At 41.9% G+C, this 24,105-nt stretch overlaps 2 protein-coding genes across 2 annotated transcripts; both read left to right on the forward strand.

The window, feature by feature from the left end:
- The first annotated feature begins 386 nt into the window (after positions 1-386).
- XB5799088.L (provisional ortholog of ADP-ribosyltransferase 5 L homeolog) lies at positions 387-7,376 on the forward strand. The gene is given in 6 exon segments (NM_001096865.1): positions 387-407; positions 2,174-2,284; positions 3,865-3,953; positions 4,688-5,393; positions 6,388-6,420; positions 7,123-7,376. Coding segments are annotated over 5 exon segments (900 nt in total). The 5' UTR covers positions 387-407; positions 2,174-2,223; the 3' UTR covers positions 7,134-7,376.
- Positions 7,377-8,486: 1,110 nt separating this feature from the next.
- zar1l.L (zygote arrest 1 like L homeolog) lies at positions 8,487-11,718 on the forward strand. The gene is made up of 4 exons (XM_018247811.2): positions 8,487-9,065; positions 10,102-10,194; positions 10,752-10,826; positions 11,259-11,718. Exons 1-4 carry the CDS (start codon positions 8,529-8,531, stop codon positions 11,397-11,399), a joined length of 846 nt encoding a protein of 281 aa, XP_018103300.1. The 5' UTR covers positions 8,487-8,528; the 3' UTR covers positions 11,400-11,718.
- Positions 11,719-24,105: the final 12,387 nt, after the last annotated feature.

The following is a 24,105-nucleotide window of genomic DNA, read 5'->3' on the forward strand; positions in this document are numbered from 1 at the left end:
AATCCTCTAAAACCACTTAAATGAGACTGTTGATAAATAGGCCAAATGTTAAATATTTCCACTTTTTGATGTTGCTGTTCCTTTAATTATCCTGATTGAAGCTGTAACTCAACCACTGGGTGGCGCTGCTCCTCTGTGTAACTGACTGTAATGGAGTGTCAGCAGTTGCGTCACGTATCTGAGTTTAAGGAGCAGAAAGTTTTGGAGCATTGGATAAAAGGATTGGAGTGAAGGGGTAGGAGTGTTTCATGAGCAGCTGGAGTCCCAGACACAAAGGGTTAAAGCCAGGGACTTTTTTGCTCAGCGTCACCAATCAGCTGCTGCTGCACCCAACTTCCTCCTCAGAGCAAAACAGGAAGATGTGACACCAGCCCTGGGGCCCTCAATTCAGCTGCACGCTGGGACCTGTAAGTGTCGGGGCTGCTGGGAATATGGGGGGGTTGTTAAGGGCTGTTGGGAATATGGGAGTTTTTTAGGGGCTGCTGGGAATATGGGGGGTTGTTAAGGGCTGCTGGGAATATGAGTTTTTTTAGGGGCTGCTGGGAATATGGAGGGTTGTCAAAGGCTGCTGGGAATATGGGGGTTGTTAGGGGCTGCCCAGTGGCAAGTGGGAATAAGGACATGAATAAAATGAGGGGTGACTAATGACCCAAAAATGTTGGTTCCCTGACTGTGCTGGAGGGAGGGGTAACTGCACATACACCAGGCAGCGGTGCTGCTCTCAGTCCATTGGTGTAATAGTGTCACTAATGGAATCTGGGCAAGTGCTAACTGTCACTTCCAGCTCCTGCAGCCAATTAGCAACTGCCAGCGAAATCACTGCGACTTTCCACACATATTGGGGCTCATTTATAAACTTCGCACAGGGCAGATTGGTTCGCAAAGTGAATATATTTGCCCTGCGCAGTGGCGTAACTAGATGTTACAGGGCCCCACAGCAAATTCATTTTATGGCCCCCAACATAACCACATGTTGCCCTTTTTTACCAATATATATTGAAATTGCTCATTAATTAGGGCCTCATGGGGCCCCTATACCTCCTGGGCCCCCCTGCAGCCGCAGGGTCTGCTTCCTCTGTAGTTACGCCCCTGGCCCTGCGTATGGTTACATTTATAAAGCTGAATTTTTTCACAATGCGAATGTCTATAGGAGCTTTTTGAATATGTCACAATTCACAAATTGCGAATATTTATGCGACTCAATTACGCCACAACTTTGGTGGTGGATAAAATATTCGCAAAACAGTTTCGAAAACTGCGAATTTAAGTTACTGTCAACGTTATTTTCGGGCACAACAACCTCGCACATTGGGTGCGCTCGCGCAAACTCCCGTCTCATTTGTGTGCCATTTGCGAAAATTTATTCACACTGCGAATTTGCAAAAACCGAAAAGACGGGCTGAGCAGTGCAATATATTAGCGTTCAGGAAACAACATGCCCAATACAACCATTTGCGAAAAATATGTGTTGCGCGAACGTTATAAATGACCCCCATTGACTTTTATCCAACCGTTGCTTTTGGTTAATTCCCCCTTTAATGTTTAAGAATGTTTCCGTTTTACTCTGTTACACATTGTAACAATAAACAAATCAGGCATCTGCTGGAGCCACTCCCATAACATTGATAGACAAGAGGGGGCGCTGTGTCATGTGATTTTCTTCGATAATTAGAACTTATTAGGGCTTATACTATGGGAAGTCAGAGTGAAAGTATTAAAGGGGTTGTTCACCTTTAAGTTAACCTTCAGTTTTCTATTCAGTTCTCTCCTATTCATATTCCAGTCTCTTATTCTATTCAGCGCTTGGTTGCTAGGAATTTGGGCCCTAGCAACCAGACTGCTGAAACTGCAAACTGGAGAGCTGCTGAATAAAAAGCTAAATAACTCAAAAACCACAAATAATAAAAAATGAAAACCAATTGCAAATTGTCTCAGAATATCTCTCTCTACATCATACTAAAGGTGAATTTAAAGGTGAAGAACCCCTTTAAGGAAGTGTTGGATGAACGTTATTAAATACAAGGTTATTGATACATATTCAGGTTGCACACTTCATTGTGTTGACCCTTGGATGGATGGTTGCTGGTTCCAACTAGTACAAGAATCACAGAATCACACTATAGAAAGACATTTTAGCCAATATTAAGGAGTTCATTATCCATGCATTTTGCAGGTGGCTTTCCTCTCTCAAGCATGGGGTAAGTGCGCCTGGCAGGGGGGACAATGAGTCGGCTGTTCCTGCTTTGTATTGCCCTGTGCCCAGACCTGCTTGGAGACATCACAGGTAATGATGCACCAACTACAGAACAACCATCATTGGGGAGTGGTCCTTTATATATATATACTATATATATATATATATATATATATTTACTGTTATTATTGCTACAGATTTGCACCACCAAAGGACTCCTTTCTAACTCATCCCCACTCTCTCCGCCCTTCCCACTCATTCTTTGCTATTAATGTTATCAACTGGTTCCAAGTATAGGCAGTAGAAACATGGCCACCCTAGACCTAGATCTCCACAATGCATTTGGCTTTCATCACCTATTGAAGCTCTTGGCAGGATCCCCATACTTTCATGGTTCCTTCTCTAATATTTCTAGTGGTACAACCCAATTATTAGGGATGTCGCGGACTGTTCGCCCGCGAACTAATTCGCGCGAACATCGACTATTCGCGTTCGGCGAATGTTCGCGAACGTCGCGCGACGTTCGCCAATTTGGGTTCGCCTTAGCTGGCGCTTATTTTTGCCCTCTCACCCCAGACCAGCAGATACATGGCAGCCAATCAGGAAGCTCTCCCTCCTGGACCACCCCCACACCCCCTGGACCACTCCCCTTCCATATATAAACTGAAGCCCTGCAGCGTTTTTTCATTCTGCCTGTGTGTGCTTGGAAGAGCTAGTGTAGGGAGAGAGCTGTTAGTGATTTGAGGGACAGTTGATAGTAACTTTGCTGGCTAGTAATCTACTTGATACTGCTCTGTATTGTAGGGACAGAACTCTGCAGGGATTTGAGGGACATTTTAGGTTAGGTAGCTTTGCTGGCTAGTAATCTACCTTCTACTGCAGTGCTCTGTATGTAGCTGCTGTGGGCAGCTGTCCTGCTGCTGATCTCTCATCTGCATCTGTTCTTCAAACAACTGCCACCTAGCTGTCTAAATATCAATAATAATACCGTCTCCAGAAACACCACCCGAGTGACGTTTTTCAAGCAGCAATAATATATTCCGTATCCAACGGCTGTAGTGTATACGTTGACCTTGCAGGCATTATTTGCCCAGTCTTTAACCAAGTGCCACCTAGCTGTGTGAGCTTTTTCACATTCCGTGTCCAGAAACATCACCTGAGTGACGTAGTGTGATTTCTGCCCTTTACAGCACAAAACGCAGCGCTGTGTCAACAATGGATTTTTCAGATACATTTTTGCCCTTGATCCCCCTCTGGCATGCCACTGTCCAGGTCGTTGCACCCTTTAAACAACTTTAAAATCATTTTTCTGGCCAGAAATGTCTTTTCTAGCTTTTAAAATTCGCCTTCCCATTGAAGTCTATGGGGTTCGCGACGTTCGCGAACTATTCGCATGTTTTGTCGCAAGTTCGCGAATATGTTCGCGAACATTTTTTCCGCCGTTCGCTACATCCCTACCAATTATCTTCTGTCCCAGGGATCTTTCCACCATTCTACCCCTGAGCTCATCATAAAATAGTCATTAATGGTCCTACAAAATCCTTTAACCATTAAGCTTTTTACACCAGACTTGTGAATAAAATACCCTCTTTTAATGCTCCAGGGACTGTATGGGGGCAATAAATTAACATTGTTTCCAACACTTTTGAGATTTTTTATTATTTTTTTAGATTTCTATGAAGTGATTGTAGCAGATAGAATAACCAATGGAAGTTGCATTGGACAGGACCCAATCGGTACTTACAACCCTGCGTCAGAGGTAACCTTACCCTCCATGCCCTGAGGCTGCTATATATAATGCTAGTGTATAATTAAGTTCAAGGTACAGTGCAAGGCCACATTTCTGACATATTTGTCTTGTAAACCACAAAACCTTTGAGGAGCCACCCTGATGTTCTTTATCAAGTGTAGAATTTGAACTTGTACAACTATAGTGCCCACCTGGCCTCCCACTGGAGACAATTGAGTGCAGCTGGGTAAAGCAGATGCCCAAAGGACCAGATAATGAGGGACCCTATAAGAATGGATAGAGGGGTACAATGATAGCCGGGGGGAGGCACTAAGAAAGAAAAGAAAAGGCAAAAAGTGGAATGAAAGAAGTGACAAGATGGGATGAAATAGGATAGGGCATGGCATGGGATAGGATGGGATAGGATGGGACAGGTAGCTTCTTGAACTAGAAGCTTGGCACAAAGGAACCAATAGGGAGCTTGTTACATGCTTTAATAGGCTGAAGCTAAAGGTGAATCAGATGGCAACAGATGGAGGCAACAGTTGTAAGTACAAGAAAGAGCAGATGCCCTTATGACAGCGCCATCTGCAGGAAGAGGAAAAGGACAGGATTTTTATATAATACAAAGGCTCAAACTACTAACCTTGAAATTCACTTGTGACTCCTGCAAAGTAGTATAACTAGTGATGAGACAATTCCTTTACTTGTTTTTTTAAGGTTTGATTTATTCTACCATAATTCTGTTGCTTTTACCCACACAGACTAAATGTAACCTCCTGAACCTGGATTTAATGCCCAATGCCTTCGATGACCAGTACCAAGGCTGCGCTGAAGAACTGGAGATGAACATCATGCCAAAGGTCCTTAAGATGGAAATATCTCGGAACCCTGTGTTCGGGCTGGCTTGGAAACGAGCAGAAAAAGATTGGAATAAAGTGAAATCTACTTTGCGCCTTCCCCAGGGATTTACAGATCCTTTAGGGACTGCAATTCGGGTTTATACCACGGACTGGCCAGAGGGGAACCCACTTTACAAAGCCTTTAATGGCAATGTGAGCATGGCTGGGAAGTCCAGGGGACACTACATGGAGCACTTCAACTTCAAAGCTCTTCACTTCTACCTGACCAGAGCCTTGCAGGTGCTCAAACGGAACTCCAAGAGGCGATACCGCACCTACAGGGGAACAGATGACTCCTATGAGGTATCTGAGGAGGTTCTGCGCTTTGGCAGGTTTACCTCGTCCTCACTGAACGTAGAGGTGGCTAAAGAGTACCACAAGGGACTTTTATTTGAGCTGACAACCTGTTTCGGGGTGGATATCCACAGGATTTCCTTTTTCCCCAAAGAGAGAGAAGTTCTCATCCCCGTGGCAGAGAAGTTTCATTACTTGGGGAGGAGGGATAATGTCTATGTCATGAACAGCACCTGCCAGCTGTGCACTTACTTTAACTGTGCCTACTTAGGAGGTAAGTGCTGTAGGGAAATACATTCCAGTTTCATTAAATGATTCAGGGATTCAGTTCTTAATGATGTTTGAGTGTTTCTCCTGCTGCACACAACCAACTCATGCTGCAAGTCCCAGACTGACAGCAGGAGCTTTTGTTTCTACAGGGAAAATGATGACACCATATTCATTACCCCACCAGGGCCAGAACTAGGGGTAGGCAGAAAAGGCACATACCAAGGGCATAACAATGAGGGGTGCTAGGTAAAGACCCTACTCTGTCACCTACCCCTAAGTGAGGCCCTTGTCCCCCAAGGTTCGCTTATCATTTATCCCAAAACTGCCACATCATAGTCAGTTCTTGTGCACTCATTTGTGCGCATGTACAAATAATCAACCCAACCAATGTGTTTCCATTTGCTATTTATCAACCAAACGAGTGGTGCAAGATCCATATACAGGAATGTGACAACAGCAAGTACAGTAAATGACCCATAGACACACCAGCAGTTACAAAATCCAATATAAACTTAGCAGACTTATTGGCAGTGCCAGAGAGGAATGTTGGCACGGATCCTATTAAATTAATGGAACCAACCTCCTCCCTCACGCCCCCTATCCGTGAGCTGTTGGTTTAGGCTTTAGGCAGATAGAATAAAAGCAACAGGTTTTATAAACACAGTATATTAGATATTATAATGACTGTTATCACATGCTCCTTCCATTTATTCTACAGTACAGTTACCAGTCTATAATGTCATCATTTGCAAGTAAATATAAACAAAAACTGTAAATAAATATAATTGACAAGCAAATAACATTTATAAAAGTATCTCACAGGGAAGGTGACAGTGCTATAAGCTTATATATATATATATATTCCCTGGATTTATGGAAATGACCACCAGATATTGCACAGATTATACAGAGATACAGTATATGGGTTCATTATACATTATACTGACACGTCATTATGAACAGTTGCCTGTAGACATTAACTCTCTTTCTCATTGTAGAGGAAAAGCGAGAAGTTCCTGTTTGCATCTCTGGTAAGTTGCCGTTGTACAACTCACCCTCTGTTACTATAAAAGCTCTTTCTATTGTATGTGTCTCTATGGTTAATGGATACTCTCCCTACAGTATAAGTCATCCAAGTCTCTATGGTAATGGATACTGTCCCTACAGTATGAGTCATCCAAGCCTCTATGGTAATGGATACTGTCCCTACAGTATGAGTTATCCAAGTCTCTATGGTAATGGATACTCTCCCTACAGTATAAGTTATCCCAGTCTCTATGGTAATGGATTGTGTCCCTACAGTATGAGTTATCCCAGTCTCTATGGTAATGGATGCTTTCCCTACAGTATAAGGCATACAAGTCTCTATGGTAATGGATGCTCTCCCTACAGTATGAGTCATCCAAGTATCTATGGTAATGGATGCTCTCCCTACAATATGAGTCATCCAAGTCTCTATGGTAGTGGATGCTGTCCCTTAAGTATGAGCTTTCCAACTCTCTATGGTTATGGATTCCAACTCTCAATCTCTTTCTCTCTCTCTCTCTCTCTCTCTCTCTCTCTCTCTCTCTCTCTCTTCCCTTTAGTATCGGTCACCCAACTGTCATTTACTAGGCCAGTCCCACCAAAGTATGAGTTATCCAACTTTCTTTAGTTATAAGCATTTATAGATAAAATTGTAGTTTGGTCTTATAATGTCCAATACTATTCATTGTTTCCTTCTCCCACCGCAGGTCACCAATGAGAATCTTGACTCAAGTCTCTACACTCCCCCCCCCCATTCCTGCTTGACCCAGCCCATTTCATTACTTCCAACAGATCAGAGTGGAGTAAAGAATCTGTACATGAGTTCACAGCTAAAGATGTTGGAGCGAGATGATGGTCAGACTTACTGTACCGCATCCAGCAAGATCCCGGTACAAGAAGATTCTACATTATAATCATAAATGTCTTGTCAATAAAATCTTCTTTTAATTTTATAATTAAATTTAGGTCTGAGGTCTGTGTTATTTGCTGATTTACACTGATCATAACCCCAGCAAGAGAGGCCCAGCAGGGACAGAACTTACAAAGAATCCTCTGGACATGACCAATTGAGTCCCTCAAGGCAAATGTTGAGCGCTAACCCCAATGTCTAGGTATAATATAGTCTTCTCAGACAGGAGTGTAGGGTTATCTGAGTAGGACCAGAATAATATTGTAGCTTCACAACAATTTGGACAGAAAGGAAGACATTGGTCCAACCAGGCATGTAACTTTGGGGTCCCTTCTATAGTTGAGCAACTAACATAACCATGTCTGACCAAAATAGTACAAGTAAGGCCCCATTTAGAGAGCAAAGCATTTCAGAGATGCTGCATAACTTGAGGGACCCCAAAAGTGTAATGTGAGTGTAGAATTAAGAATGAACAATAGGGGTCAATTTAATGAACTTGATGAGTAAGAGAATTCCTGGAAAATGAATATGATTTCTGTATATGATCTTACTGAGAGTGTCATACTGATAATAATGATCTCACAAACTCTGCCCCAGGGAAATTACCCCAAAACAGACTTTCTGCATTATAGACCCTATTAGCACTGCACTTCCTCAACTGATTTGCTAAGGAAAACCAGGGCACAGAAATTATAGCACAGCCCCGGACAGTGTATTTTATATAAGTCAATGTTTATAGGAGAAGGCTTGTGGGGATAGACTAGTGGTAGTCTACAGAAGAAGTACATGACTAGCACAGCCCTCCCCCCTGCACAGTGCATTTCCCGTGAGTCACTATAAAAAGGGATTGGGGGTATACAGCTAATGTGGGGTGCAGATATTACAGCCCTGCACAGTGCATTTCTCGTAAGTCCCTATATAAAGGGGAATGTTGGGGGGATACTCTTAATACGGGGTGCAATTTCCATAAGTCTCTATATAAAAGGGAATGTTGGGGGATACATATAATGTGGGGTGCAGAGATTTCAGTCCATTTATAGTGGAAAGTTTTGCCCCAGCTGATGTGAGAGGTACAGGAAGGGGTTAAGCAGTTCTTGCCCCACTGAGAGTCCCTAATCACATTAATTAAGGCAGGTAATTGGTAATAAAAGGTTCAGGGTGGGTTGAGGCTCATTTTACTGAGAGAAAGAGACAGGTTGGATCATGGCTGGACTAGTTTATCCTCAATACCCAGTGTTCCCAGGATACAGACACCCCTACAGGCAACACCCCCCACTCTACAAGCCCAAGCAGCAATACTGGAAACCCCCATACAAAGGGGCCCCAGGGCCTTTGAAGCCCACAAATCCTCTGGACTGTTTGGATGGGTACAAGTGGGCTCAGCTGAAGGCTTTGCTGAGTCAACTAGGCCCAGAGTTTGGCTTGGGCAGGCGTTTCACTAAAGAAGTGGGGGTGCAGGTGAACCCCCGGGTGGATGCATGTATTCAGTGCTCTCTGGGGCCCCGGACCCTAAAGAATTGCAAGGCTGGGTCCTTCCTGTTCCATGCTGCACCAGGGCAACATGCTGGTTTGGGCATTATAGCGCCAGTCAGATTCCCACTCACTGTAGCAGTGTATTCCCGCTTGTCTGATCGTAGGCTCTTCACCCTGCCCACCTTTACCAATGGGGGAAAGAAGGAGTGTGAGACCCAGATGGACCCCGCAGAGGAGGATCTGGTGCTCAATAGGCCGGCCTTCCAGGTGAGACTGTTTGGGGGCATTCTGATGGGCAGGTTGGGGGTTACCTTGAATCATGTGCCCTTTGCTTCTCTTGTTGCCTCTTGGGTGCCTGGTGGAGTAGGGTGGGGGTAATTAATAGGGGCAGGGTGGCTGCACTTCTCCTTTAATGCAACACATTAGAGATGCAGGGATACTACTGACTGCAATTAGGAAGTGTGGCCCCTGCATTACTGGGTATAAGTGGAATCATCATCTGGCCACAAACTTATGCTAAAGGGCTTGTTCACTCTTAGTATGATGTATAGAGTTACTTGCTATTATTGGTGGTTTGAGTTTTTTTTATTCTATTAAAAAAAAAAACAAAAAGGCCAATTGCTTAGAATTGGCCACTCAATAACATACTAAAAGTATGGTTTGGGGTGGAACTGTTAAATTCTGCTTGGTCTATGTATATATGTGGGGGGGTTCTGCTCCCATATAATGCACATGAACGCACTGGCCTAAGGCAGGGAAGGCCAAAACCATTATGGCAGGGGGCCTTTGTGGCACTTTATATGGGGGGGGGGGGTTAAAATGATTTAGGACAGTCAATGCAACCTCACAAAACCTGGTAGTTCAGCTTTCATTTTAAAGGGGACACTTACTGTCAGTTGGCTCTATAATTGCCTTTTGTGGAATAATCTCCAGCTTCATTCTTCCTCTATGTATTTAGCCTTACAATACAAGCTTGTTGAACTTCACGTCCTGGTTACTAGGGTCAAAGGCCCTAACAACCAGGATTCAGCCATATGCGAAGCCATTAAAAACCTGTTGGATCTCGTTATGTTTGTAATAATGGGAGCTAAATAGTAATATTGGTCTAGTTGTTCCCAGCACATGGGTGGCCAAGCTGGGCAAAGATTTTGAGTGTGATGTTCATAATGTGAGAGTAAGAAAGTGTGTAAGTTGTCTGCCTGTGAAACTCCTGTCCTGTGATGCACCCTGAGCTCCATGGGTGCTGCTGAATGGCGGGCCCTGTCATCCATGGGCTCACTCCCCTTTTATAATCTCATTACAGTTCCTGGAACAGAAGTATGGCTTCTTCCACTGCAAAAACTGTCAGACTCGATGGGAAAGTGCCTACGTGTGGTGTGTATCAGGAACCAACAAGGTCGGTGCATCTCCTCCTGCAATACAAGGCTTGGTTATAGTTCACTGGTCCCACAAATGCCATCCCCCCCCCCCCAGAGTGTCTTGTGGACATGGGGGCGTTTCAAAGAATGTCAATATTTTCTCAATATAATATCATTTTCCTGTGACTGGTGTTTCTCACAGGGACCAGCCTGAAGGCCAGTTAGGGGGAGATTTGGGGTGAGTGCTTATTTGTGCCCTGGGTACCCCTAGAACTATAGCAGGGTGACACCCCAATGTTTCTATATATCTGTAACCTTGTTATGAGCTAAGGGGGCCCAGTCTGAAGGTCCGTTAGGGGGAGATTTGGGGTGAGTGCTTATTTGTGCCCTGGGTACCCCTGGAACTATAGCAGGGTGACACCCCAATGTTTCTATCTGTAACCTTGTTATGAGCTAAGGGGACCTGACCAAATATTGGAATAAAAAACTTGGGCTTAATCCTCGGTTAAGTAACATTTTCTCTGCACTATATAAATATGTGGTTATTCTTCTGTCCTACTCGGCACGTAACATTGACTTCTCATGTGTGACACAGGTTTACTTCAAACAGTTCTGCCACAAATGCCAGAAGGGGCACAATCCATACTATGTGGAGTCAATAGAGTGTAAGGTGAGCCCAACTGATGAGAAATGTTCTGTAACTGCTTTTGTTGGTACTGTCTGTGCACTTCCCTCTCTTTCCTCTGGTTTCGCTCCATATTTTTCCACTTGAACTTTCATTACTGAATTCTACTGATCCACTTTCTTCCTCTTTATTCTTCTCAAGCTCTCACACATTTCTCTTTTTCCTCACCCCCTTTGCTATGTCCTCTTTTGTTACCCAAAGTTCACAAGAACAGTTGAAGACCCTCTGCTGTGGAAGGGGTGCAGTTTGAAGCTACACTTTGTTTAGGCAGAATCCATGTTGCACCCTATGGGCCTGGCTTGGCTGAGCAGCAGTTGGATGTTGGGCAAAGTCAACATTCCTATGGGGGATATTCATGTAGTTTAGGGTTAGTGCTGTGTATGTTTATGGCTTCTTGGATGTGTTTGTGTCCTACAGAGGTGCAAGAAGGCCTGGTGTTCATGTCCTGAGAGGAGACACATTGACCTGAAAAGACCTCATTGCCAGGAGCTGTGTGGCCGTTGCAAGGGCCAGAGACTCTCCTGTGACAAAACCTACAGCTTCAAGTACATCATCTAGCCCCGTCCCCAGACCTGCACTGTAAGCTGCGACTCCTGAGCAAGGGAACGAGTTTTGCTTTAGAAATGGCTCATAGAATAAGTTTTTGTACTATAGAATCTCTTTTCTTTATGTAAAGATATTTGTAAATAAATTTCTTTGTTTTTGAACCTGAGTCCATTAACTGTTGATAGATTTGTCTCACAAACAAACATAGGATATGGGGGAGGGGTGGGGCTTATGTATATATGAGCTGTCTGTATTGCACACAAGCCTTATTCTATGTTTAAATTACCCAAAAAGCACTTTATCTCATAATAAAAAATGTAATTTGCTGTCATTGTCTGTTTCCATGGACTTTATTAATGTTGGTTTCTAGTCTGTCATTGGAGAGTCTGGCAAGGGGTGCGGGTAGCTGATGGAAATCTATGAATGTTGGGGGGGGGGGGGGGTTAAAATTTTTGTATGTATGCAGCAAACATCCATGAATAGTTCAGTGCTGCATTGATCTGGGTAACAATTGGAGATCAGCCAGTGAAAAGGGATCACTTTTTTTATTTTATATTAGAAATGTGTGTTTGGTTTTTTTTTTTTTATTTATTTTTTTCAAATATAGGTTTCACCTTCCTAAAAAGGGGTGGGTATTGTGCTCTGGCTATGGTCACATGGCTGCCATTTTACAGGCCTGGATGGTAAAAATGAAGCTTGATTTAGTCACCTCTTCAGGGCAACTAATCTCCATGAACTGCCTCCTGCGGCTAGAATGTATATCGCCAGCGGGATGGCACTCGGAGCACTTTGTTTTCTGAAGTTGGCAAAAGTTTCCTTGGGAGGCAACTTCGGAAAATGAAGCGCTCCGAATGCCATCCCGCCGACTATTTACGTTCTAGCCGGCGGGAGACAGTTCATGGAGATTAAGTTCATGGAGATTAAGCGCCCTGAAGAGGTGACTAAATCTCCCCGAATCCGAGCGGGTCTTTGCCCTTAATTATAAGAAGTTTTCCACTGTTCCTTAATTGAATTACTGGGCTGGCCCCACCTGCACAGTAAGTGGAACACTAGGGTTGCTGAAATTTAAAGAACTCAACCCTATAAATGATTATGGATAAAAATGTCATATTTTTGTAGGGGTTAATCTGCCCCTATGGCTTTAAGGCCCTACCCTTTTCTCAGTTACCAGGCAAAATCCTGTGTAGCTCAGTGTAATTGGCCAAGAGGTGTAATGACCACTTCCTGCCACACTGCACTAAAGTGTGTGTGTGTAAGGAGTGGACTCTTTCTCTATGGCTGCTGGATGCTGATCCGGCTGGGTGTAGCCTGGGTACAGCAAGGCCCAGAGAAGCCATGTGCCTAGAGGGACAGTCCTCTAGTGTCTTAAGTTGGGGACCAGGCAACCCTGTGAATGAGGAATAGAAAGTGGCAGGCTAGCTCCCAGTACTATTATGCTCTAGGAGTGTAAGATAGTAAGGGTTGAGCTAAATAAGAGCAGTTCTGAGCTCCAACATAGGAGTGATAGATTGGAGGTATCTCTCCCAGGCCATATTGCTTGTAGTATAGGGTTCCCAGCAGAGAGAGAATCGGGAGATTATTGCCCTGAGATTGATCCAGAGACCACTACCGGAATATGTTGCAGAGGTGAAGTGGGATACCTGCCAAGTCTCTCCTAAGGGAGTGTCGGCATGTGTAAAGCTGCATCTGATGTGCCTGTGCCTTTTCCCTCTAACCCACTGTGATGTGAGTAAACCTGAGGTCATTTTGTCTGACTAACAGTTTTTGTTTGCACCATAAGAACCTCCTGGCGCCCAATCATTTTTATGCACAGTAGCCTGGGAGTTGTAGTTGCACAACATCTGTTGGGGAAATGCTTCCACTTAGTGAAGGCCCGGATCCTGAAGAGAATCCAATGTAACCCATGCTCCTACCTTAGCTGGACATTAACTATCTGTGGTCTGGATAGCCCAGATTAGTGTTACATTTAATATAGTGAACTTATTGCACGAGGCTAAAGTTTGAGCTTGTCAATAGCAGCAATGATCCAGGACTTCAAACTTGTCACAGGGGGTCACCATCTTGGAAAGTGTCTGTGACACTCACATGCTCAGTGGGCTCTGATTGGCTGTTGAGAAGCTAAGCTTAGGGCTCGTCACTAATTATCCAGCAGAAAATGAGCTTCCCCTGTAATATAAGCTGATGCTACAGGTTTGCTGATTATTAAATTCTGATGCTAATTGCACTGGTTTCTGTGCTGCCATGTAGTAATTATCTGTATTAATTATACATGTGCAGCATGTGCAGTGCACATAAGCATGTGCAGTGAATCAGCAGAAAAGAAGATGGGGAGCTACTGGGGCATCTTTGGCGACACAGATCTTTACTGCTAAAGGGCTGTGGTTGCCTTGTCATCATGCACAACATTTCTACCTACTCCTTTAGTTAGGCTTTGGTTCTCCTTTAAGTCCCAGTCGAGCTGCACAAGAAATGGAAGGGTTAAATTGAACGTCCCCCTCCAGCCCATCCAATCACCATGCAGCTTTCCAGGGACTTGACTTCTCTGACCAATGAGTGCACGGAAATCTCTTAAAGGCGAATGAAAGGTAAGCCTAAAATGCTTGCATTCTATCTGTAGTTTTGCCGCCGCCATCTTACTAAAGTAAGTGCTGCTTCATTTGCGCAAAAATTCCTTCCCCCTGACCCGCAGCACATATCCTACAGAATGCCAGCAGGAAGACAAGAATTATATAGTGAATAAAGTACCCCCTCTTGTAAAATATAAGGATATTATAAGTTACCGAGGAGTTTCATGACCATATAAAAACACGAGGCCGAAGGCCGAGTGTTTTTATACAGGTCATGGAACTCCGAGGTAACTTATAATATCCTCATATTTTACAACTGGGGGTACTTTATTTATTATAATACACACATTTTAGTAAGTCATGTGACAGAAATTACATCACTACTCACCGTTTATAACTGATGACATCACTACTCACCGTTTATAAGGATATAATTTACAAGATATTCATGGCTTTTGTGTATTATAATAATATATGTCAGTCCTGTAAGTCATACAAAAGGAAGCCTTCTTAAGAGTTTTTTTTTCTTGCCTTCCATTGTCTTTTAAAGGGGTTGTTTAGATTTAAGGGCAGATTTAGCAACGGTCGAATTTGAAAAACCTCGAAATTCAAATTCAAAAGGTTTTTTTTTTTTGGTTCGTTTTCGAATGAATAGGTCAGTTTTCGATCGAATTTGAATCGTACGAATTGAAGTAATAGCGCATTCGAAACGTATGATTCAAAGTTTTTCCTCCAAAAAAAACTTTTATTTTCACAGTCCGCCAATTGACTCCAAATAAATTCTAGGAGGTCCCCCATAGGCAGGTTTTAGATTTAGAAGTAGAGTTTTTAAAGAGACAGTACATGAATTTCGAAATTTAAATTTTCGATTTTTTTCAAATTCAAATCGAATTTGGACTATTCCCAATCGAAGTACACAAAAATTAGCTCGTAATTCAGAATTTTTAAATTCGATAAATCTGCCCCATAGTATGATGTAATGAGTGATATGATAAGAACATTTGCAATTGGTTTTCATTTTTTATTTGTGTTTTTTGAGATATTTAGCTTTTTTCAGCAGGTTTCTACTTTACAGTTCCAGCAATTTGTTTGTTAGGGTCCAATTCCCCTAGCAACCATGCACTGATTTGAATTAGAGACTGGAAATGAATAGGAGAGGCCTGAATAAAAAGATGAGTATTAAAAGTAGCAAAAACAATACTATTTGTAGCCTTACAGAGCATTTGTTTTTTTTAGATGGGGTCAGTGACCCCCATTCGAAGGCTGGAAAGAGAAGAAGGCAAATAATTCAAAAACTATAATAAGAAGTTCTAATTGATTGATGTGGCACACAGTTGAAAACAGATATGATCAGAATAGAAAGAGTGCAATACTGCTTCCAATAGCAACACGTTTAAAAATAACTACAGAAAACGTTACTTAGAAATTCAAATAACATTAACATAAAATTACGTTTTATTATGCAAACTAACATTAGGTAGATTTCCCCTTTAACTCTGCCAGAGAGCGGATGAGCCTCAGAATATCCAGCCGCCCACAGCATGGAATCCGATTGGCTGTTACAGAGCAAGGACTAATTATAATGTGATTGAACAAATTGAATCTTGGCCAGGTAATGCCTATGAAATATATGGGCTTGTAAATAAATTCTGCATTTATTCTACATCTTGGTCTTACCCTGAGCAGAAAATAGACTGCGCCAATCCCCAGATTACTACAACTTCAGACCAAGTAGATATTCTATTTACATGTCAGAACGTCACATGGTCTAGGCAGGGCCAATAAACTGTGACCTTCATGGGTATTGAACCCACAACCATCCCTACATTCCCTCCCATTCAGTTACATGGGCAGCAGGGAGAGTTATCAATATGTGCTGCTTGTGCTCATACATTATAATTGTGTAACTGAGGAATTCTGGGTGTAACGTCCATGTCAGAACCCCACAGTCTTGGACCAATCGGCTTGATTTCCCCTTCCAAGGCTATTAGTTATTATCACTGTGTCATGGAATTCTACTGAGACACTTTATATGTGTCCTTTATTCTGGCTGCTTCAACACAGTCCTTGTTAGATATCAAAGTCCCAATCCTCCTGAAGGGGTTAAAAACCACACAGTTCAAATGAAATGTCCCTTCCCTAGAGCTCTTATTCCCCAGGTAGCGCTACCATTTCCCAAAAGTACCTCTCCCTTTGGAATTTAGCAGCAGCTCCCATGTAGCAGGTAAATACACCAGACTTGTATTCACTTTGGGGCAGGTCCGGACTGAGAATAAGAATAGGCCCTGGCATTTCAGGTACACAGAGGCCCAATCAGGCCACATAGAGGCCCAAACAGCCTCTGGGCCTTTGGGGCCCCAAGCTTGTATCTGTGCCAGTATCCTTCCTTGGGTGGCTCACTCTCCACATGCTCTCAGAAGAAATCACACTGGATATTATAGGCGGCTCTGCAGCAGGATCAATCACAAGTGGCACCTTTCTCAGTCTGAGTCTCTAGCAGCTTGGCAGGGAGCAGGCTGGGCTCAATCTGTACCTCCACAGATTCCTCAGATTTAACAGCTTCTCTGTACTTGACAGTCTCGTGCTAGATCTCTGGGAGACCCCTTGCATTTGGCTCCAAAGTCAGACACACCCTCTCTCCCAAGGATGCACTGGGATGCCCAGCAAATCGAATTGTTCTCTAGCTTGTAACTGGGCTGGATGATGTTACTGACAGAAAAGCAGGGGAAGGATTTCTTGTCCCCTACAAACACTACTATAGTTTGTATAAACAAGCTGCTGTGTAGCCATGGGGGCAGCCATTCAAGCACAGGATACACAGTAGATAACAGATAAGTACTACTATAGTTTGTATAAACAAGCTGCTGTGTAGCCATGGGGGCAGCCATTCAAGCACAGGATACACAGTAGATAATACATAAGTACTACTATAGTTTATATAAACAAGCTGCTGTGTAGCCATGGGGGCAGCCATTCAAGCACAGAATACACAGTAGATAACAGATAAGTACTACTATCATTTATAAACAAGCTGCTGTGTAGCCATGGGGGCAGCCATTCAAGCACAGGATACACAGTAAATAACAGATAAGTACTACTATAGTTTATATAAACAAGCTGCTGTGTAGCCATGGGGGCAGCCATTCAAGCACAGGATACACAGTAGATAACAGATAAGTACTACTATGTTTTATATAAACAAGCTGCTGTGTAGCCATGGGGCAGCCATCCAAGCACATGATACACAGTAGATAACAGATAAGTACTACTATAGTTTATATAAAAAAGATGCTGTGTAGCCATGGGGGCAGCCATTCAAGCACAGGATACACAGTAGATAACAGATAAGTACTACTATAGTTTACATAAACAAGCTGCTGTGTAGCCATGGGGGCAGCCATTCAAGCACATGATACACAGTAGATAACAAATAAGTACTACTATAGTTTATATAAACAAGCTGCTGTGTAGCCATGGGGCAGCTATTCAAGCACAGGATACACAGTAGATAACAGACATGTTCTGAAGAATCCCATTATATACTACAGAGTTTATCTGTTATCTACTGTGTGTCCTGCACACTGCAACATTAAAAACATTGTAACCATTAAAATGTAACAGGACTATGAAGATTTTCATTCATCCAGGTCATGGTATATCTAGTATAGGTCAATCTAAAAACAACTGGACTTGCTGAGTAATTAATGAAGAGGTTTCACTACTCATCTGAGCAGCTTCTTCAGTTCAACTGACCAGTCAGTTGAACTGAAGAAGCTACTCGGATGAGTAGTGAAACGTATTCATTGATTACTCAGCAAGTCCAGTTGTTTTTAGATTGACCTATACTAGATATTAAAATGTAACCTTAGTCAATACTTGTAACAATTGTTACAATAAATAAAAACAGTTACAATAACTTCCTGATGTGTCATTGTAATATTACTTGAAAAATAGGTACTACTCTCTTTGGAGTCTACCTACCATTTACGTCCAAAACTATGTCACTCTTATCGAAGTAATTTTTCAAGTAATATTACAATGACACATCAGGAAGCTATTGTAACTGTTTTTATTTATAGTAAGTATTGACTAAGGTTACATTTTAATGGTTACAATATGTTTAATGTTGCAGTGTGTTAAGTATTGGAAATTATATTGTTGTCTAAGGTGCACATTTCTTGTGGTGGACAAATACAACCTTAGGTTTGGGGGTGGATACTGCCTTTTTATCATGGACTAAAATGAAATAACTATGGACCAATTGAAGAGCATGTGATGTCACGGAGGGCGGAGTAATGAAGTGGGTTTGGTGTTAAAGGTGTTTTTTGCCATTTGTATTTTACACTTGAAAAAGTAGAGTTTCTGCAGCAGACACACCATTTGTACGACTGTAGTGCAATCAGTACATTATATTTTCATTACTTTAATGCACTTTCATTTTTGGTGTTACTGTTCCTTTAAGCAGATAGCGTTCAGAGACATGCAGTACAATGAGCCCATTACTCATGTGGAGCAGATACATGTATGGGACCTATTATCCAGAATTCTCAGGAACTGGGGTTTTCTGGATAAAGGATCTTTCCATAGTTTGGATCTTCATACCTTAAGTCAACTAGAATATCATGTAAACATTAAATAAACCCAATAGGCTGGTTTTGCTTCCAATAAGGATTAATTATATCTTAGTTGGGATCAAGTACAAGCTACTGTTTTAATATTAAACAGAAAAGGGAAATCATTTTTATAAATTTGGATTATTCTGATAAAATGGAGTCTATGGGAGACAGCCTTTTCGTAATTCTGCGCTTTCTGGATAACAGGATTCCAGATAACGGATGCCATACCTGTACTAACAGGGGTCATTTAACCCAACTGAGGCACTTTGGGGGGCACATTTACTAAGGGTCGAATACCGAGGGTTAATTAACCCTCGATATTCGACCGTCGAAGTAAGATCCTTCGACTTCGAATATCGAAGTGGAAGGATTTACCATAAATACTTCGACTTCGATTGAAATACTTCGAGCGAAGGAAAAATCTAATGATTTTCCTTCGTTAAAAAAAAAACTTATGGGGAAGGTCCCCATAGGCTAACATGCAATTCGGTAGGTTTTAGTTGGCTAGTAGGTAGTCGAAGTTCATTCGAATCCTTCACTCGAGCTTAGTAAATGTGCTCCTAAGTGTTTCCGTTATTTTGGCAGCTCCCTGTAGCGTACAATATATCTAAGCAAATCAGGTTCAAGAAATCATTTTCAGCTTGTTTCACCTAGGATCATGTGACTCTGCATCAATTACATCACAATGGGCCGCATGACAAGGCTTGTAACAGCTTGTGTGATGACATCACAATGGTTTGTAACGCAGTATCAACCTGCTTTCTGCTTCGATCATTCAGATTAGTGATTTCATGCCACCATGAGGTCGCTAATCCTAACTCTGTTTATTTTAACTGGATTTTTAAGAGTAAGTTTATCGCTTTATATTTTTACTTTGCTTTCAGTCATTATACTTTATTTTTCCTGATTTTCCTTTTTCATTTTCTTATTATCAACCATTATCTATCGAATTCATATAATATTGGGACCTTTTCTACTAGTTAATTATTTTATACCAATAATTTAAATTTCTTGGGTTTTGCGCTAATAGGGTCGGCTCCCATTGGGTCAAATGAATTTAGAGTGTGTATTAGACCTTTCGTATATATGTGTCTTAATAGCAAGTACTGGAGAATGGAGATGCCTGTGTAGCAATGGCAGGAGGGCGTCATGTTTCCATAGGGAGAGGCTGATTTATTAACAGGACCCCTCTTAAATATCTGATCTCTGTTCATTTCTCTTGCAGGAAAAAGAGATAAAAGACAAAGTACAACCGTATTGTTCATGGACTGATGAAGCATATTATCAGCTAGATGATGAGTCCTACCCAGTCTGTCCAATGACTGAGCCAATAAAGCCGGATGTAGGATTTGTACAGGAATTGCCCCGGCTGTTTCCTCTGCTACTACCGATATCAGGTGTCTATGCTGTAAGTCAGTATTTAGAGTGTCAGCCTTTATTTCATCTGCACAAACCCAACTGCAGAAATAAGGAATTTCTGGAGGTGGGAACTGGAAATCACCCCCAATAGCAAGTCTTAATTACTATTCTTAAAAAAATCTCCTATGGTAAATCATCATCATTTATCATCATCATTTATTTATATAGCGCTGTCAAATGAATCAAAGACAAATCCCAGCTGAAAAGTATTTGTATTCATATTACAGGTGTGGGATCCATTATCCGGAAACCCACTATCCAGGAAAGGCCATCTCCTATAAACTTGATTATAATCAAATAATCCACATTTTCAAAACTGATTTCCTTTTTTCTGTGTAATAATAAAACAGTAACTTGTACTTGATCCAACTAAGATATAATTAATCCTTATTGGAAGCAAAACCAGCCTATTGGCTTTATTTAATGTTTATATGATTTTCAAGTAGACTTAAAGTATGAAGATCCAAATTATGGAAAGACCCGTTATCCGGCAAACCACAGGTATAATAGGTCCCATACCTGTACTCCTAAATGTAATCACTGGTGTAGGCCATGAAAAGCTTTTCCATGAGATATACTGGTGCCCAAACTGTATGATAAATTTATATTATACTCAAAAGCCATGAATATCTTGTAAATTATACAGTATAGTGAATAGAGTACCCCCTCTTGTAAATTATAAGGATATTATAAGTTACCGAGGAGTTTCATGACCATATAAAAGTATGAGGCCGAAGGCCAAGTGTTTTTATACAGGTCATGGAACTCCGAGGTAACTTCTAATATCCTCATATTTTGCAACTGGGGGTACTTTATTTATTATAATACACAAATTTCAGTGAGTCATGTGACAGAAATGACATCACTACTCACCGTTTATAACTAATGACATCAGAACTCACCGATTATAAGGATATAATTTACAAGAAATTCATGGCTTTTGTGTATTATATCCTTATATTTTACAATAGGGGGTACTTTATTCACTTTATAATGTAACTCATTTATTTGGCTACCAGTTAGGCCCTGCCCGATCACTACTGATGAAATTCTAATCTTTTATTGCAGGATTTCCGATTAATATCTGAAACGGAGGATGAGGCAGAAGCTGAATGGAGCCTAACAGAGATGCTTGGGGTAAGCTGAAATAATGAGAGCATAATAAGAGGGGTAACAACTCTATCGTTGTGATGAGATAGATTCTAAATAATATTATCAGCTGAATAAAAAGTCCAACATGGAAAAAGATTATGGAAAAAATTTAGGGATGCACCGAATCCAGGATTCTGTTTGGGATTTGGCCTTTGTCAGCAGGATTCTGATTCGGCCGAATCCTTGAGCCTGGCCGAATCAAATTTGCATATGTAAATTAGGGGGTGAAGGAAATCACGTGACTTTTCAGCACAAAAGATTTTTTTTCACTTTTTCCTCTCCTGCCTGTAATTTGCATATACAAATTAGGATTCGGATTTGGTACTTTATGGGGCTGAATCTTTCACCGGGGATTCGGCCGAAATCAAAATAGTGGCTTCGGTGCATCCCTATAATAATTGTATAGTTTCCCTTTGTGTTCATGAGTTGCTTGTATTCTCTCACACAGGACCTGTTTTACTCAGACACCTTTAGTATCTTACTCTGCGTGTTAGTGGATCTCCTGCATATATACTGGTACTGGGAGAAGAAGCCAAAGGATGGAGATGATTCCACTGCTGGAACACCAAGTCCTGGGCATAGTAATGAGGAATTAAATACAACACACGTAGGAAATGGCATAAATAAAAAGAGGAAGCGTTTTGGCCTTAAATTTCACTCTCAAAGGAAAGAACAACCCAAACGTCCCGGTGTAGTCCAGGGAATAAATAGGAAGCCAAAAACAAAATCATGTTTAGATGCCCCAGTACCTGTGGCTTCCAGCCCGAGCCAAAGAAAGCCATGAGGGAAGGTGCTCAAGGGGCCAAAAAGAAGAGCCCGGGCTTCAATGTTAGAAAACGTTTCTGCCGAACTCCAGGAAACCAGAAGATAAATGGAAAAGCCAAGGTAGAAAAGGATGAACTGAACCAACTTCTTCTCAAGCGTATCTGCCTGTGCTTAAAAAGAGTTTGTTGATGAGGCTCATGTGAACTTCGACCCATAGGGTTTCAAAAAACAGCTTTCAAGAACAGAAAACCTGAACTGAGTTCATTTCCCCGATGGCAATGTGAATGTTCTTCTTGTGAGTCATTCATATAAACACATGAAGTGTCTGTTACTTTTGTATATTAAATAATACAATAAAGAGATGAAATCAATAGTGTGGCTCTTGTGGGACTTCTTATCTCCAGCATTGAGACTCCCTTTGATGGAACATGATTGACAGTGATACGTTCTCATGTATTTTATTGAGAAATGAACAATAACCAATTTAGATTCCCAGAATGGGCAAGTTGTGTTGCTGTTGGGCCCCATCCAGTCTGTGTCAAGTTACAATTTCCTGGGTGGGGTGTTGCAGGTCCAGTTAGGAGACACTGAGGGACCTAGGGTGCAGTTGATCTCAACCTACTTGACTTGATTTTTTTGACGCACAAAGCCATACAAGTCTACGGGCGTCATTTTTGCGGCGAAACAAGGTGAAAAAAGTCACCCATCCCTATACATGAATGATACTCAGAGTTCCCTGTATAACTCAGCCTGCAGCCGTGTGCCTTTATATGGTCGTAGAACCCCTCAGTGACTTCTAATATCCTTATCATTTACAGTAGGGGGTACATTATCCCTTATAATACATGAGTGATACTCAGAGTTCCCTGTATAACTCAGCCTGCAGCCTTGTGTCTTTATATGGTCACAGAACAACCCCTCAGTGACTTCTAATATCCTTATCATTTACAGTAGGGGGTACATTATCCCTTATAATACATGAGTGATACTCAGTGTTCCCTGTATAACTCAGCCTGCAGCCTTGTGCCTTTATATGGTCACAGAACAACCCCTCAGTGACTTCTAATATCCTTATCATTTACAGTAGGGGGTACATTATCCCTTATAATAGATAAGTGATACTCAGAGTTCCCTGTATAACTCAGCCTGCAGCCTTGTGCCTTTATATGGTCACAGAACAACCCCTCAGTGAATTCTAATATCCTTATCATTTACAGTAGGGGGTACATTATCCCTTATAATACATGAGTGATACTCAGAGTTCCCTGTATAACTCAGCCTGCAGCCTTGTGCCTTTATATGGTCACAGAACAACCCCTCAGTGAATTCTAATATCCTTATCATTTACAGTAGGGGGTACATTATCCCTTATAATACATGAGTGATACTCAGAGTTCCCTGTATAACTCAGCCTGCAGCCTTGTGCCTTTATATGGTCACAGAACAACCCCATCAGTGACTTCTAATATCCTTATCATTTACAGTAGGGGGTACATTATCCCTTATAATACATGAGTGATACTCAGAGTTCCCTGTATAACTCAGCCTTCAGCCTTGTTACAATGAAGACAAAGCAGTAGACTAGAGACCAGTAGAAGAAGACTTTATAATACACAAAAGTCATGAATATCTTGTAAATTATATCCTTATAAACGGTGAGTTGTGATGTCATCAGTTATAAACGGTGAGTTCTGATGTCATTTCTGTCACATGACTCACTGAAACTTGTGTATTATAATAAATAAAGTACCCCCGGTTATAAAATATGAGGATATTAGAAGTTACCTCGGAGTTCCATGACCTGTATAAAAACACTCGGCCTTCGGCCTCGTGTTTTTATATGGTCATGAAACTCCTCGGTAACTTATAATATCCTTATAATTTACAAGAGGGGGTACTTTATTCACTATATACGGCAGATAAATGGTAACACCCCACGGTTTCTTGTCTGTCTGTGTCGCCTCAGGTTAAATTCAGCTTGTTCCGCCGCTCCGCCCACACACATAACCCCGCCCTTTGTGAACGTTTGCCTGATAGCTCCTCCCCTAGTGTCAGTCAGAGGGTCCCAGGCAGGTGATTGAATGGAATAAGTGTCAGTCAGTGCAGATTCTCGTGGTGTTTTTGTGGAAGCCCCGCCCAGTACCTCCCCCACGTCATTATTTGGGGCCGAATTGGCGCGTAATTTGTTTGGCCTTCGCG

Source organism: Xenopus laevis, chromosome 2L (assembly GCF_017654675.1).
Source record: "Xenopus laevis strain J_2021 chromosome 2L, Xenopus_laevis_v10.1, whole genome shotgun sequence".
NCBI classification, from domain to species: Eukaryota; Metazoa; Chordata; class Amphibia; order Anura; family Pipidae; genus Xenopus; species Xenopus laevis.